The sequence below is a fragment of the Podarcis tiliguerta genome (genome assembly GCF_965153285.1).
Source record: "Podarcis tiliguerta genome assembly, chromosome: 8".
Taxonomy (NCBI): Eukaryota; Metazoa; Chordata; class Lepidosauria; order Squamata; family Lacertidae; genus Podarcis; species Podarcis tiliguerta.
In genome coordinates, this window is record NC_139541.1 from 77,794,287 (window position 1) to 77,810,874 (window position 16,588).

The 16,588-nt window shown below is 51.2% G+C and overlaps 1 protein-coding gene across 3 annotated transcripts in view; it reads left to right on the forward strand.

Annotated features, from left to right (window-relative positions):
- NECTIN2 (nectin cell adhesion molecule 2) overlaps positions 1-16,588 on the forward strand; it is a 101,469-nt gene that overhangs the window by 45,840 nt on the left and 39,041 nt on the right. For 2 of the 3 annotated variants that reach the window (XM_083455525.1, XM_083455527.1), the window contains exons 2-5: positions 3,842-4,195; positions 8,130-8,423; positions 10,133-10,250; positions 13,241-13,389. In XM_083455525.1, coding sequence (XP_083311651.1) covers positions 3,842-4,195; positions 8,130-8,423; positions 10,133-10,250; positions 13,241-13,389 — 915 coding nt within the window. Of the gene's footprint in view, positions 1-3,841; positions 4,196-8,129; positions 8,424-10,132; positions 10,251-13,240; positions 13,390-14,518; positions 16,224-16,588 lie in introns of those variants that run through there. The other variant, XM_083455526.1, reaches the window with a different exon arrangement.

Here is a 16,588-nt window from a genome sequence, read left to right on the forward strand (position 1 = left end):
TAACATTAATTTTCATGTAAAGGAATCTGTGCATTTGGCATGCAAACCTAGACTGTTGTGAAATGAGCCTCTTTTTTGACAAAGTAATAATCATCAATAAATAAGAATAAAAATGTGCACCCTTCCACCAAGACCATTCCATTGTAACTATCCAACCTCCCCAAATTTCAACACCTCTCGTGATGGTTTGACCCCTTTCCGTTTTAACAGTACAAATTCTACAAATGCCCTCAATATCTCCTCAAAATCATTTCCCCATCTTACCTTAACGGCACATGTTAAATTATTGTTAATAGCTTATACCCCACACCTCTTTATACCACTCTTCCATTTTATATTCACCTTGGTGTTTCCACTTCCTAGCGATCATAATTTGTGCAGCTGTCAATATATTTGTGAGCAGGTCCTTCGTAGGCTGCAAACCTTCAACCCCATCGTAGATTGATAATAACGCTACCTCTGGACTTGCGGTCGGGAAATTAGCCTTTTTGAGTGTGAAGAACTCTCAAGCTGGGCAAAATGTTGGCACATCTCCTGCACATGTGGGCGCGGTGCGTGTGGTTCTGCCAGAGGCAGCTGCTGCTGCAGCAGCACCTTGTTCTGGAAGGGCGAGTCAAGTCCGCCCGACTTGTCTGGCTTTCCATTGCAACCCCATGATTAAGAGGTGGCTGTCAGATATTGCTCACCGATTTTTTTATGCAACGTGCAAAGTGCTTTTGGGTTGGTTGGGTGGATGTGGCAGCTGTTAGGTGCTGGCCTCTGTCACATGGGCCTGAGATGCTCTGACATGCCTTGCCCTGGCTTTGAATGTGGCCACATAATGACCAGAGGCGATATAATGGCAATACTTTCAGCCCGGAACAGATCCTCCATGCCCGTTTGAGCCTTTAGTCTCCCCTGATGATGAGGACAAACCTGGAGTTAGTGTCAGAAGTAGGAATCGCGTGTCAGCAAAGTTTAACTCTTTATTCAGAGAAACCAAAACAGCACAGGCCAAGAGCTCTTCTCAGGAGGTCTCGCCCCAATGAGGCAGCTGCGAGGACTGAAGGTCCTTGATTTCCCACAGCTGCCTAAGTCTCCTCCTCTCCAGGGTTCACCCACCAAGCAATCTGAGACTGTGTCTGTGTGCCACCAATCTCTCCTCTGCTCTTTTCATTTCTCTGTATGTTCTGGGAGACCTGAGGGAGGGGAGCTGGTCGCAGCAGGAGGGGGAGACTCCCTGGATTCTCCAGCAGCCGCCCTCATCTCTGTCTCCTGTCTCCCCTCTTCTCCAGCTGGGGCTGATGGGAGTTGTAGTCCAAAACTCAAGAAGGGCATCAGGTTGCGATAGGCTACTTGAGACAGATTGCAGAATCCCTATTTTCTTGGAGCAGAATTTTTTTGTTCTGTTTTGCTGTATCTTTAAAAAAAAAAAACTATACCCCACTGATGGGGGTTGCAGTCCAAAAAACCCAGAAGGGCACCACGTTGGGGGAAGCTGGTCGAAAGTACAGTCATACCTCGGGTTACAGACGCTTCAGGTTGTGTTTTTTCGGGTTACGGACAGCTGAAACCCGGAAGAACCGGAACAGGTTACTTCTGGGTTTTGGTGGTCGCCCATGCGCAGAAGCGTCAAATCACAACCCGCGTGTGCGCAGACGTGCTGCTGTGGGTTGCGGACGCTGCGGGTTGCAAACGTGCATCCCACACGGATCACGTTCGCAACCAGAGTGTCCACTGTATACGAACCAGCAAAACTTGGAATTTTTCCCTTGCGTAATTTTACTTTGTGGAAAGGGGAAAGGAGCTAAATCCAATTCCTCTCCCCAAAAATTATGCACAGCTTCACTCCCTTCTGAGGCTTTTGCACAGGCACAACCTACATGCTCCCAGGCTGTGAGGCCTCTCTTATCACTTCAAACTAAGGCTTCAAATCCTTGGAGCTGAATCCTGCACCTGATGCCACATTTGCTCTTTTTCTCCCTCTCTTTGCCGCCCAGCTCCACTTGTTCTGCATTATGCAGCAGTATTTCACTGTAGGCAGAACCACAAGCCAGTCTGCAGATGCCGAAGCTTCTCCTCCATCTGTTTGCCCATCAGCTTGCTTCTCCCCCTTCCCGGGGACCGCCTGAAATCTGCATCACCGCTTCTGCTTCCCCTCTAGATAATGGCAGGAAGGCGTTGGGCTTCCTTTATTGCATTGTCAATTTTCACATGCTTCCCAGATGGCGAGGAAACCCCCGGTTCGAATCTCGCCCCCGGTTCGAATCTCGTCTCCGCTAGTCACTCACCAAGGAGGCGTTAGGCGAGGCTCTCAGCCCAAGTTGCCACTTTCTGCAGCAGAGGGAATAACAGTGCAAGGACGGGGAAACCTGTGAGTCTACAGAGTTGCTGGACTCCCAGCTCCTATCATTCCTCACCATGGGCCATGCTGGCAGGTGCTGATGGGAGTAGGACTATGGTTACCAGATTTTTTTCAGCTGAGTAGCAACAAGGAGTCAGTAGTGGGGATGGTGAGGCAAAAGACCCTGGGCCCAAGCACACATGCATATTGTATAAAGGTGCAAAGCCCTTCGTTCGCACCCTGCGAAACATAAATGTGCAGTTTTTTAAAAAAACTGGGCAACGGCGCACCATGTGCCCATGACTCCCAAGCCGTCCCCGATCTCCTTCCCCTTTCCCCTTTGTTTTGACAGATCAGGGGAGGCTTGGAAGTCACGGGCGGGCGGCCGTTGCCCAGGAGGGGCCAGCCTGGGAGTGCAGTTGGCTCTGGCTGGCTTCAGGAGCTGCTTGCTGCCGTGGCGCAGGAAAAATGGTGGGTGCCACAGCAGAGAGTAGCAAGCAGCTCCTGAAGCCAGCCGGAACCAACTGCGCTAACAGACTGGTTCTGGACTGCTGAGGCTGCCACGGCCACGTTTCCCGGGAACAGATTTGCAAATCTGGGGACGTTCCGGGGACGGAATTTGTCCCGGGGACAGAATTGCAAATCGCGTACTGTTCCCAGGAAACGGGGACGTCTGGTAACCCTAAGTTGGACTCCCAGCAATATCTGGTTCTCCATCCCTGCCTAACAAAGCTGTAACTAGACAATGCAATGTGAGCAGACACTTTAAAGATTTGAAAGGTATGCAAGCCAGGTTATCTGTGTCCAGATAGGGGTGTAGCTGGGCAGCTGGGTGGCCACTTGGGCTTCCAGTGACAGAACTGGATCCAAGAGAAACTCCCCCTGCTCTAAGCTGCAAATGTGATCCTTTTTTGGGAGGAATTGCAGCTCCTTCCACAGCTGGCCGGACACCCTTTATCTGAGTTCAAGAGCCTCTTACTAGCAGAATTTCTGTCTCATATGCACTGGGCTTTAGCTTCTTTGGTTTTCATTCATTACCACGATATTTTTATTTAATAATTAATTTTATTTCTATACTACCCTATACCCGAAGGTCTCAAGGATTGGCAGGAGGCAAGAGAGCAGTGGAGGCACCAGCTAGGGACCCCCCCCCCCAGGAAAGAAGGCTCAGAGTCCGGGGAGTGGTGGTGGGATGACGCTGAGTGGTCAGAGGGAGAAGACTGGGAGGAGGTGGTGTCGGAAGCTGAAGAGGTAACAGGGTTTAGTGAGCAGGAAGAGTCTGTGGCAGAGAGCAGTCCAGAATTAGAGGCAGAAGAGGAGGCTGGAAAGGAGTAGGGGCCAAGAGGCATAGATGAGTCCTCCTCCTGCAACCAGCTTCCTTCCCCACTGGTCTCCCAGAACCCAGAGAGGTATGAAGAGGGAGGAGCAAAGAGACTATCAAGGCAAGGGGATGTTCGCCAGCTTGCTTTAAAACCGTGGCTGGGCCCGTCACTTAACTAGCCTTTTCCCTTCTTTCAGCTGCCATCGCCCAGAGGGTGAAAGTCCTGGATGAGGTCACGGGCTACCTGGGGCAGGAAGTCACCCTGCCGTGCACCTTTGTGTCGACGGGCAATGAGATCAAGGTCAGCCTGGTCACCTGGATGAAGGAAGCCGCCGGCAAGAAGCAGAATGTGGCCGTCTTCCACCCGGACCACAAGCCCAGCTACCCGTTGGAGACGGAGCGCGGGCGGATCCGCTTCAAGACCGAGACCCTGGAGGACGCTACGCTGATCATCGGCCCCCTGCGCATGGCTGACGAGGGCACCTACGCCTGCGAGTTCGCTGCGTACCCTTCGGGCAACGAAGATGGCATCACCAACCTGGTCGTACTGGGTAAGGGCAAACCCTTCCTCAGAAAGGCGAATGTGGGACGCCCTGTTACGAACTGGTGAGGCTGCAGACCCCTGCAGCTGATGAGGCTACCCTGGGGTGAGAGAGAGAGTACACCCCACTAGAGGAGCTTCCGTGCCTGTTTAAGCCGGAGGTGGAGAGCCTGTGGTCCTCGGGACTCCAACTCCCATCAGCCCCAGCCAACAGGGTCAGCGGTGAGGGATGATGGGAGTTGCAGTCCGGCAATATCAGGGCGGCCACAGATTCCCCACCCTTGGCAAACAGCCCGATTGTACGCTGCACTGGAAATGTTCAGTGGGAAGATGGTATAAAAATGTCTTACTGTATTTTTCGCTCTATAGGACGCACCCGACCATAGGACGCACCTTGTTTTAGAGGGGGAGAACAAGTAAACAAAATTCTCTCCCTCTCTGCCCAGCACCCCTTCAGCAAAGCTGCAGGAGAAATGGAGCGCTGCGCAGAGAGAAAGCTGAGCAGTGCCTCTCCAGCAAAGCAAAGCCAGGAGAGCAAGAGGGATCGGCTCCCACTGCGCTCCGGAGGCTTCGCGTTGCTATCGCTGAAGCCATGGAGCCTGCATTCGCTCCATAAGACGTGCACACATTTCCCCTTAATTTTTGAGGGGGGAAAGTGCATCTTATAGAGCGAAAATACGGTAGATGGTAGAAAGAACTTAACCTCATCTTACTTCGCATCTACATTCGTACCTTGGTTCGCGAACGACTTGCGAGTCAAATGTTTGGGCTCCCGAATGCCACAAACCCGGAAATGAGTGTTCTGGTTTGTGAATGTTCTTTGGAACCTGAATGTCCGACGTGGCTTCTGATTGGCTGCAGGAAGTGCCAATTGGAGCTTCCTGCAGCCAATCGGAAGCTGTGCCTTGGTTTCCGAACGTTTTGGAAGTCGAACGGACTTCTGGAATGGATTCCGTTCGACTTCCGAGGTACGACTGTATATGGGATGTTCGGTGAGTTCAGAGTTTGCGATGGGCTCCTTCTTTCTCCATGCCTTTTCCCCTGTAAGGCAGTTTAGTCATGGACAGGGGTCACTCAGCAAGCTTTGTGACCTAAGCAGGGATCTAGCCCAGAGCCCCCCTCCCTCATTAGGCTCCTAGCCCAACCCTCTAACCACCACACTGAAGAATATTCTGGGCCATGTTGTGCAGGGTGCTGGTTAGGCCTGTGGAGTCGTGCTCCCCCCCCCCCACCTCGATCTGTCCTTCCCAGAACTGGGAAGTAGGACTCTGGCTGATTCTGCCTGTTATTTTGGGAGATGCAAATTGCCTTCATCTGGCAGTATTCTGACGGGAGGGGAATCTGCACATTTTTAAATTGCTTCCTCGGGGCCATTTCTGAACCGAGCCTCTTAAACGCTTTCCCCGGCTCGCGCGCCCCTGTGTTGCGAGGTAGGGCCGTGTCCCGATTCCTCGAATTAATTATGGGCAATTCGTTGTAATGTTCCGCAACCAGGGAGTGTAATAACAGCGGTAATAAGTCCCTACCTAATAGGCTGCTTTGCAGCAGGGAGAAAAAACAAACAAACCCAAAAAGGCTTTGGGCAACGGAGACCCAACAGGGCTTCGTGCTCAAATTACGGCAGTTTTCTTGCATGGCTCAGCAATGAAGTCGCTGGACTGTCATTTAGGACTCTCTTCGCCTTTAATCTGAGCCTGGATGGACCTCCTGGGGGTGGGGGATTCCCACTCCCCCCCCATCTTTTCTACCTTGAGGTCTCATTAGATTGAGAGCTCCTTGGGTGACCTATCTCTCAGGGCTTTCTCCTTTTAAAAAGCAAGGGCTGTGTGTTCTGTGATTTCTGCAGCAGCGCAGTGTGGAGCTGGGTGACAAATCCCGCTTACAAAAGCTCTTGGTTTGCATTTTTAAAAGACTGGGGTGGGTGCACATTTTTGTAGATGCTGCAGCCTCAAAATCTACGTGGAGGCATAAAGCTGACAGTGGTTCGAGGTGGCAGAATACAGTGATACCTCAGGTTACAGACGCTTCTGGTTACGGACAACGCTAACCCAGAAATAGTACCTCAGGTTAAGAACTTTTTGCTTTAGGGTGAGAACAGAAATCGTGTGGCGGCGGCAGCGGGAGGCCCTATTAGCTAAAGTGGTACCTCAGGTTAAGGACGGACCTCCAGAATGAATTACCATATTTTTCGCTCTATAAGATGCATCAGACCACAAAACGCACCTAGTTTTTGGAGGAGGAAAACAAGAAAAAAATATTCTGAATCTCAGAAGCCAGAACAACAAAAGGGATCACTGCACAGCGAAAGCAGCGATCCCTCTTGCTGTTATGGCTTCTGGGATAGCTGCGTAGCCTGCATTCACTCCATAAGATGCAGGCTGGGAAAAAGTGAGTCTTATAGAGCAAAAAATACGGTAAGTTCTTAACCCGAGGTACCACTGTAATGGGATATTTTTGGAGGGGGGGTTGTGGGGGCTTCATTGCCTTGCCCCTCCTCGTGAGTAGCAAGACTAGAATAAGTTACTCCAATTAGAGTGTTGAACTGTATATACAGTCATACCTCGGAAGTTGAATGGAATCCGTTCCGGAAGTACATTTCGACTTCCAAAATGTTCGGAAACCAAAGCATGGCAGGAAGCTCCTGCAGCCAACTGGAAGCCCTGTCGGATGTTCAGCTTCCAAAAATAGTTCGCAAACCAGGTTTGCAGCGTTTGGGAGCCAAAACGTCCCAGAACTCAGCTGTTCAACTTCCAAGGTACGACTGCTAAAGGCGTCATAATTCTAATTTTCTAGTGCAGGAATCTGCACAGCTATAAACCAGGTATGCATGCTTTTTGCCTGGAGCACTGAAGAGTCCATTTAAAAAAAAAAAAGCCTTTAAAGATTACAGAGATTCTAGCCCCTGTGATTATGGGGAAACCTTGGGAACTTGCACCAATTAGGCCATGGGTAGATCTGCATAACTTTCCCCTCTTGCACAGATTTCTCCTGCCAGCATTATCTTTATCGGAAGTAGAGAAATCCAAACTAATTTAATCACTTTAGAGCCAGGAGTGGCAGCATAACAGCTTGAAAGTGTTGCAGTGGAGTAGCTGGCGAACACTGAGGAAATGACCCTCAATTGCGGGGAATCTGTAGGTAGCGGCAGATCTTCCGATGCAATAGCTAAGGGACGAAATGTGGCCGGAACGGAGGTTTCATGTTTACTCGATGCAAATAGGCCTTAATCGAGGGCACGCTTTTGAACTGAGCAAAGGGTGATGAGAGCCAGCAACGGCAGCTCCTCCCCTTGATCTGCGCCAATCAGGACGTGGGAAAAGACTCTTTCAAATCCCTTTCTCCCGTATGAATAGCAGAAGCCTTGACAGAGCCGTCCTATTATTAGGCAGTTCATTGCGTTTCCAGGCACAGGCAAAGGGCGCTTCAATTCTGTCTCCCTTGCACGCAAGCAGGCGTCTATATGGAGAACAATTAACTTCGGAGTCACTCCTTTTATTAACCCTGTTTACTGCACTACGCCAGTTCGTACAGTCAAATCAACAGGGAGAGCTTTTATTTCTTTATCATTTTTATTGTGTTACCATTGTCTGCCACTCCGAGGTCACCCAGTGAGCTTCAGGGCTGAGTGAGGACTCGAACCCTGCTCTCCCAGGTCCTAGTCCATCACTTTAACCATTACGCCACCGTTTTCTTCAGCTGCGGGGGGAAGGAGTGCATGTTTCAACCTTCCTTAACTGGGGAGAACCCCCTCCCCCCAAAAAAAACCCCAGTTGGCGGAGAAGATTTGATCCCTGACATGCTAGCTTTCTACGTGGAGGCAAGTTTTTTTCCGCCACCAGGGAGTTCCAAACACATGCACTCAGATTTCTTTCTCCCCGCAATTCAAAAGCAGCACAGTCCAGCCCTCCGCCCTGTTTCACCCCCAACCTCTGCCTCTCTTCCAGCCAAGCCCACAAACACGGCCGAAGCCCAGGAGGTCAAGGCTAGCAACCTCGAACTCCCTGTGGCTGTCTGCATCTCCGACCGGGGGAAGCCGCCGGCCCGCATCACCTGGCAGTCGGGGCTGAACGGCAACGCCACCGTCTCGGAGGTGACCAATGCGGACGGCACGGTCACCGTCACCAGCTACTACCGCATGGTGCCCACCAAGGAAGCCAACGGGCAGCGCATCACCTGCATTGTCGAGCACAAGACGCAACCACAGCCAGAGGCTCTTCCGGTGGTGCTTTCGATATTGTGTGAGTGGTGCGGCCTGGCTTTGGGGTTGGAGATGGCTAGGGTCTCGAGGTGGGCCCCTGTGGAGGAAAACGCTTCTGGGCTGCATCAATAGGAGTTTCTGGGCTGCATCAATAGGAGTATAGCATCTAGATCAAGGGAAGTAATAGTGCCACTGTATTCCGCTCACCTGGAGTACTGTGTCCAGTTCTGGGCACCACAGTTCAAGAAGGACACTGACAAACTGGAACGGGTCCAGAGGAGGGCAACCAAAATGGTCAAAGGCCTGGAAACGATGCCTTATGAGGAACGGCTAAGGGAGCTGGGCATGTTTAGCCTGGAGAAGAGGAGGTTAAGGGGTGATATGATAGCCATGTTCAAATATATAAAAGGATGTCACATAGAGGAGGGAGAAAGGTTCTTTTCTGCTGCTCCAGAGAAGCAGACACGGAGCAATGGATCCAAACTACAAGAAAGAAGATTCCACCTCACCTAAACATTAGGAAGAACTTCCTGACAGTAAGAGCCGTTCGACAGTGGAATTTGCTGCCAAGGAGTGTGGTGGAGTCTCCTTCTTTGGAGGTCTTTAAGCAGAGGCTTGACAACCATATGTCAGGAGTGCTCTGATGGTGTTTCTTGCTTGGCAGGGGGTTGGACTCGATGGCCCTTGTGGTCTCTTCCAACTCTATGATTCTATGATTCAGAGAGCCCAGGAGACGTTGACTGTACACACACCCCTTTCATTTAAAGGCCGTTCTCCATTCTCTTCCATCAAGACCCCTGGGAACTGCAGTTTAAGGGGGCTGGGAATTGTAGCTCTTGTGCGGAGTAACCTATAGTTCCCAGGGTTCTTTTTTCTGGAGGGGGTGCAGAATGTGTTTTAAATGTTTGGTGTGTCCACAGCTTTCGCTTCTCTGCTCTTATTTCCTGGCCCTGGAAAAACTTACAATCCTATACTTTTAGTCAGACATATGCAAACTCCCGCCCTCCAGATGTTTGAGACTACAATTCCCATCATCCTTAGCTAACAGGACCAGTGGTCAGGGATGATGGGAATTGTAGTCCCAAACATCTGGAGGGCCGGAGTTTGCCTATGCCTGCTTTTAGTGGCCTGGGATGTGGAAGGGAAGGTAAATGAGGATTGGTCTTTGAATGCTGATTTGAACAACCTCATAACTTATTTTTGTTATTATTCGCTACCACCCTGAGGTTGGGGGGTGGGATGGAGAGCAGTTGAAGTAAGGCATCGGTTTGCAAGCTGTGGGAAGCTAGGATGCCTGGGTTCCATCCCTAGCTTTGGGTAGCGGAGTGGCGCCTAGTGGTTGGAGCACAAGTTTGGAGGCATGTTGAAGGGGGTAGGGGAATGATACCTGGAGGTTGTGTTTCGTATCCCACCTTTTCTCCCCAAGCTGCCCAGAGCTGCAAACCCACAGGCGATGAAACCATTTAAAACACCCGAAGGCAATTCTGATGCAGAAGCAGACTGGGAAAGAACTATAGCTGATAAAACGCTCTTTGGGAGGTGAAAAAACTGAGAAAAGGACCTGGGGAGATAGCAGATGCTGTTTTCTGCTGTAGGGTAGAGAAAGCAAAGGGGAAAATGCGGAGCTTGTGGGGATAATCGCAGGAAGGCAATCTTGGCTGGGGGAGAAAGAAGAAGAGGCGGGTTGTGAGTCTTCTCGGTGCCCACCGCCAAAAAGACAGGAGTATCCTATCTGGTTTCTCCTTGCAGATCCTCCCGAGGTCACCATAGAGGGATATGACGACAACTGGTATTTGAGCCGCAACGAGGCCACGCTCAAGTGCACTGCCAAGGGGAACCCTCCGCCCACCGAGTTCACCTGGAGCACGTGAGTCCAAAACCTCTTTATCTCTCTCTCTCCCTCCCACCGCCAGCCAGTACACAGGGCCCGCCCCTCGAGTGTGCCCTTCTGCGCAGGCATTCACCTGAAGCCGGCCAATTAGGACTTCTGCACTTTGATGAGCTTTGAAGTGCATCCCTGCACTTTCTCAGGAGTGGTGCTGATGAAAGGCTTTTCCATGTGCCGCAGTTCCTGATCTCAAGAGAGAGGATCTGCACTGTGTGACCTTACGTTCTCCCTGGACTGTTTGGGACGTTCAGAATTTGAAAGTCTGCCCGGGAGGGTCATCTCAGTTCCCCAGATGTTTTGAGCCCCACCCAGCACAACCACCAGCAGGTGGGGGGGGGGTGAAGGGAGTTGTGATCCAAATCACCTGGCTGGAGAAGCCTTCTTTAGAAGATGCCCAGTGAGTGTTGGCTTTCCGCCCTCCCCCCAGACTTCACTTCTGTGTCCACAAGAACTAGAAACTTGCCGCTTTTTGTTTTTCAATGCAAGCTGCTTCTGGCAATTACATCTACAGTGGTACCTTGGTTCTCAAACTTAATCTGTTCCGGAAGTCCGTTCCAAAACCAAAGTGCGCTTTCCCATAGAAAGTAATGCAAAATGGATTGATCCGTTCCAGACTTTTGAAAACAACCCCTAAAACAGCAATTTAACATGAATTTTACTCTCTTAACGAGACCACTGATGCATACAATGAAAGCAATAAACAATGTACTGCAGTCACATTATCAATCAATCAGTAGCTGAACTGGGTTCCACACAGTCACAAAAACAAAACAAAAATAGCTGCAAAAACACAAAATAAATGGCAAAAACAGACAGACCTCAGTGTAACACTCAAAACGGAAGTGTGGCACTCAAAATGGAAGCGCAAAACTTAAAACGGAGCATGTTCGGTTTCCAAAATAAGTTCGCCAACCGGAACACTTACTTCCGGGTTTGCAGTCTTTGGGTTCCATGATGTTTGAGTACCAAGGCGTTTGAGAACCAAGGTACCACTGTATTTTATGATAGGCCTGAATAGCTTGTGACCCACTAAGCAAAACGCAGCCATGAATGGAAGCCTATCGTTGGCCTGGAGAGACAATGGAGTGCGCCTCCAGGGGTGAACTGCTGCATTTGCAGCACCGAAGTGACCTCCCCGGGGCGCAAGCCTGGGCAGTGTGTCTGGAGGTCCTGGGCTGCCTAGATGACAAGACCCCACTCTTGGCCTTTTTGATGTGGTCCAGAGGAAGGCAGAGCAATACATTTGGCACTGGCTTGGGTGCAGGAGTTGCCAGAAGGAGGTGTGCAAGGCGCCATCCAACCATCTTAGGGACTCCACTCCAGATTTGTGTAGGGTTTACTTCTTAGCTGGAGGTTTAGGATCAGAGTTTTCCTTCTTCTAGCTGAGCTTACCTTCCCAGGTTGACCAGCCCCACCTGCCCCTAGGAATCTTCTTCTTCTTCTTCTTCTTCTTCTTCTTCTTACTATTATTATTACTTTGAAAAACCACCAGGGGTTTTCTGTCTGCCTCGGGCTGCAAGAAGACAAAAACATTTTCAAAACGTGTGGTATTGGTGGCTTTCTTTCAGTTCAGTGGGTTGAATGTTGCACAGTCTTCTCCAAAGAACTCGTAGGCTGTGTGAAGCCTCTTCCTCCAGACTGCTTCCCCTTTCGGCACAGAATGAGGCTGAGCCGGTTCTTCTGGCTCGCCAAAGGAAAAAACATCCTCCCCAGATGACTCTGGCTATGGGCAGGGGAGGGCCAGGAAAACAGGGCTCCCGAGTTCTGCATGACCTTCTGTAGAGCACCTTGGGACGAGGGGCTAAAAGCAGAGAAGCGTGGCAAAGGGGAGGGGGCTTAAGTTTGTGGTTTAGTCCAGGCCTGCACACATGGCATGGCATGCATTGGGAAAAAGGGTATCCTGTTTGTACGTATAAGATACTGTAAACAGTGAGTGCCAAATTAAGCTCAAAGTGGCACCAAGAAAAAATTCGCTCATGTGTTGCTACTCAATGCCTTCAGCTTACATGGCGGTCCTAATATAAAATGATATAAACCTTTGTAGCAGGGATGAGGAGTCTCTGTGGCATTATCGATGTTTTTGTACTCCCATCAGCCCCAGGGCAGTCCAGCCATTGGTGAGGGCTGATGGGAGTTGTAGTCCAGCAATATCTGGAGCTCTGCAGGGTCCTCATCTATCTTCTCTGGGATGATTTCCTACTTAAGTTTCATTGGTAACCCCTTTTTCTCCTTCCCTGTACCATGCATTCAGACTGGTTTCTCTGCCTTGGGTGTCCAGCTGTTGTTGGACTACAACTCCCATCATCCTAGACCACTGGTTCTGCTAGCTAGGGTTGATGGGAGTTGTAGTCCAACGACAGCCGGAGACTTACGGTAAGAAACACTTACCGTAGATTCCGGCGTATTAGGCGACTGGGCGTATAAGACAGTGCTGCCACTTTGGGGAAGGGCCTTATACGCTTCGGCAGCTTCGCTGGGCAGTGGGCGGCGGGCTCCATGCCGGGAGGAAGCTGCCCAGCGATGCTAAGCCAGCTTCGCTGGGTGGCTTCCTCCCAGCGTAGAGCGTAGCCCGCCACCCACTGCAGCCATACCCGGCGTATAAGACGACCCCCAACTTTTTAACCTCTTTTCCAGGGTTAAAAAGTCGTCTTATACACCGGAATCTACGGTATGTATAGTATGAAATTCGTAGCATTCTCTTCTTTCTTTTTTAAAAAAGAAAAGTTTTTGATTGTCGTGGCTTGTGGAGAAAAGCTCACACAGCAGCGGAATGCATTTATTATCATTATCACTATCGCTATCATTTATTAAATTTGTATACTGCTGTAAACGCACAGGTGTCTTGCATTCTTCAATGCAAAAGACATGCCATGTGTCATGGGTTCTTACAAGGGACTGTTGGGAGTCTCCCAGATTCTGTTTCCTAGCTAAGTCTTCTCTCTCTCTCTCTCTCAATTGCTCCCATTCAGGGCCAATGGGCCTCTCCCAAAGACTGTGGAGGTCCAGGGCGACATACTCTTGGTGCGCAACGTGGATGCTTCGGTGAACACCACTTTTAGATGCCAGGCCACCAATCGCGTGGGACAGGTTTCGACAGAACAAGTCATCTATGTCCGAGGTGAGAATCCTTGGGGGTCAACAGTCTTGAGTGTGCATGGAGCTTTTGGGTGAAAGGAATTGGATCTTGGTGGCCTGGTGTTTTGCACATATGGGGAATCTTGCTGCCTTTTTAAAAAACAAAAACAAAACTGCTTTGGGGGCCAGTTGTTTGTATATAATATGTGCTTCCTTCTCTGGGCTGAGAGCTGAAACTCTTTAGAACTTGATTACTGGGCTGCACCATTTTCAGTTTGAGATGGAGGATGTGATGTTTAGAGTGCTTCTGTTCTCTTCTCCCTCCCACCCCATCCTTGTATACATGATACTAACATGTCAGGGAGAAATCTTTAGACTAGGGGTGGGGGACCTGAATCTCCCTCCAGAGATGCATTTAGTGGAGCGCAAGAGACAGTGGGACACCAAATTTCCTGAAATTTGAGATGTTGTTGGACTACAACTCCTATCACGGCCGTGCTGGGTGGAGCTGAACAAGAACCGGAAGTCCCAAATCTGGGCCTCCACACCATACGACGTCCTTCTCCTGGTATTGTAAACGGTTCGATACATGCTCACGCCTTGGGAATGCAGCAAGCCCGCAACTTACGTGCATTTAAACCGTGTGCATTCCGCCAAAAAGCAGAGGATGGAAAGAGGAGTCAGGGTTCCAGGGAAAACGACTTTGGCAATCCCACCCAGGGTTGAGCCCACGCGATTTTGGCTTTAGGCGCGATCCGCGGAACGTTAACTCCTGTGTAAGTTGCGGACTTGCTGTGCATGTACCGAAAGCTGAATGCATTGTGGAAACGGGAAAGCAAGCAGCGCCATGGGCACATTGTGGGTGCAAGTTGTGGCACAGGCTGTGCCTCCGGCTGGGTGTGTTTTAGGTACAGAGGCGACATGCTAGGCCGCATCATGCTTGGGCAGGCCTGCATGGAAGAGGCACTCCCCGGACCCTCTAATGTCCCAATTTTCCTCGGACAGCAAGGGGGACCCTTCCAAATGGATAGGGGAGGCGGGGGGTCCCTGAGACCCCGCCCGTGTGCTCTTCCACGGCTCCACCTGCAGCTCTGCCCCTTCCCCAGCGCTGGCAAAGCCTAGTGATGCACTTATCTCTGAGTGACACCCCTCGTCTTCCTTTTTTTACTCAGACCAGCCGGCGAAGAGGCAGAGCAGCAGCGCTGGAGCTTTGGCCGGGTCCATCGTGGGGGGGATCCTAGCCTTGGCTCTCCTGGGAGCCATAGTCTTCTTTGCCGTGCGTCGCCACCGCCACCGGGGCACCAAAGGCTCTTACGACCCCAAGACCCGGGTCTTTGGCAACGGGACAGCTCCTCCCCCAGCCCGCGACTTCACCGAACTCGACCGGCCCCTCAAAGCCGCCCCGGGGAGGGGGCCGGAGGACGGTGACGAGTACGACGAGGAAGATGAACGCGAGGAGCGCCTCCCGCCCTACGGCTACCCGTCCCACCGCCTGGAGGGCGACGAGGAGCAGTATGACCAGTTGGGCCCCATGTTGCGGCTCAGCTCTCCCCACCACGGCTACGACTTTGACGACATGGAGTCCCAGCACGACGGCTCCATCATATCCAAGACAGCTGTCTACGTGTGAGCCCGGCCTCGGCGGCGTCCCTAGGTGGATGCCAGGAAGAGAACTTTGGCCTTTGCAAAAGACACGCTTAAGAGAGACTCTACGAAGTTCTTGTTTTTGTTTTAATTTATGGGCCCTGCGTGGCCAGACTCTGTTGGTGGGGCAGCGAAGCCTCCCTCGAGTTTGAGAGGCGAGGCAGCTGCAAGAGACATCCCAGGGGGAATTTTGTCGGAACCCCATGAAGTCTGGGGTTGCCGAAAATGGGAAACTTATTTTTGCTTTCTTTTTTTAACAAGGGGGGGACAGGGACGGGACACTCTTTACCCTGAAGATTTCCCTCCTCTTCGACCACCAGGAGACATTTTGCGTGCTGCTGCCTTAAGAGGATTCGACTTCTTCCTTTTTTTGTAGTACGTGTTAGAGGAGATGCAGAGCCGACTAAAAACTGGGCGTGGGGCAGCTTGGGAAGGAAATCCACCTAGCTTCTCCCAACGCTGGCGAAAAGAACCTTTGGGCTCAGCATGCCTTGCGTGACACCCCCCAGGTTCTGACAATCTTTAATCTATCTCTCTCCCCCCCAATGGCGCTCTCTGGTTTCTTTTTGGTGCTCTTAACTGGGTGGTCTTGGCCGGTGCTGAATCCCACCCCCCAGCCTGGTGCTTGGGAGGAAAAGACCAGGCTCCTGTCTAGAAGTGCTGTCTCTTCCTTGCCCTTCTCTGCACAACCTCCACCCTGCCTGTCTCAACAGGTAAACAAGGCCTGCCTGCTCTTCGGATCGCCCCCCCCTTCTTTCATCAGGGAACAAGGCCAGGGTTGGGGGAAGGAGAGAGGGGGCACAGCACCACTCGCACTGCCAGCCCCCGGGCCTTGCTTTATTCCAAAAGACTTGCTTCTCTGTTTGCCGGGGGTCTGTCCGTCCCCCGGTTCGGCCTGCCCCACGTCCCCTCCCCATAAACTCCCTTGGATCGTTCACCATCATTGTGTGCGTTGTTTTCGGTGGGGTGGGGGGGTTCCTGTGGAATTGTTTGGAGGGTCAGGAGATGGGTCCCTCTTCCCCTCTCTTCCGCACTACCCCATGCTGTGCCTTAATGAGGACCAGCAGGTTTCCCCCTCCTTCATGCATACCCACAAATGTCTGTAAATACCCCCTGCCTTTGTGAAAAAGGCACAGAGTTATTTTCGTACTTTTGGGTTTTTTTTGTGTGTGTGTCCCCGGTGGGCTCTGTCTCCGCATTTTGAGTGTAATTAAAAGATGTATCAAAACCGAACTCTCCTTGTCTTCCTGTTTTGGGGTTTGTCTGACAAGGGGAGGTTTGGGGGTTGATGGCGGCGAGGAACCCCTTACCTTGCTGAAGCAGAAGGGATCCTTGCCACAGTGACACCGAATCCCTCGCCTTCTCGCAGCCGCATGAATATTTAAAGCCACCTTGCTTGGTATAAAATTAATTGCAAGCGAAATGTCCTAGTGGCTCCGGCTGAGTGACTGGGCTGTCTCCTCTGAGTGGGAGAGGAAGTGCACATTGGGGAAAGGAAGTTTTGCGTAGCCGAATTTGATCCGCGGAAGAAAGAGCAATGTTGGCCTTCTCCGCCCGCAGTCCTGGGGGGGGGCATCAAAACCATGGATTCTTCCTTA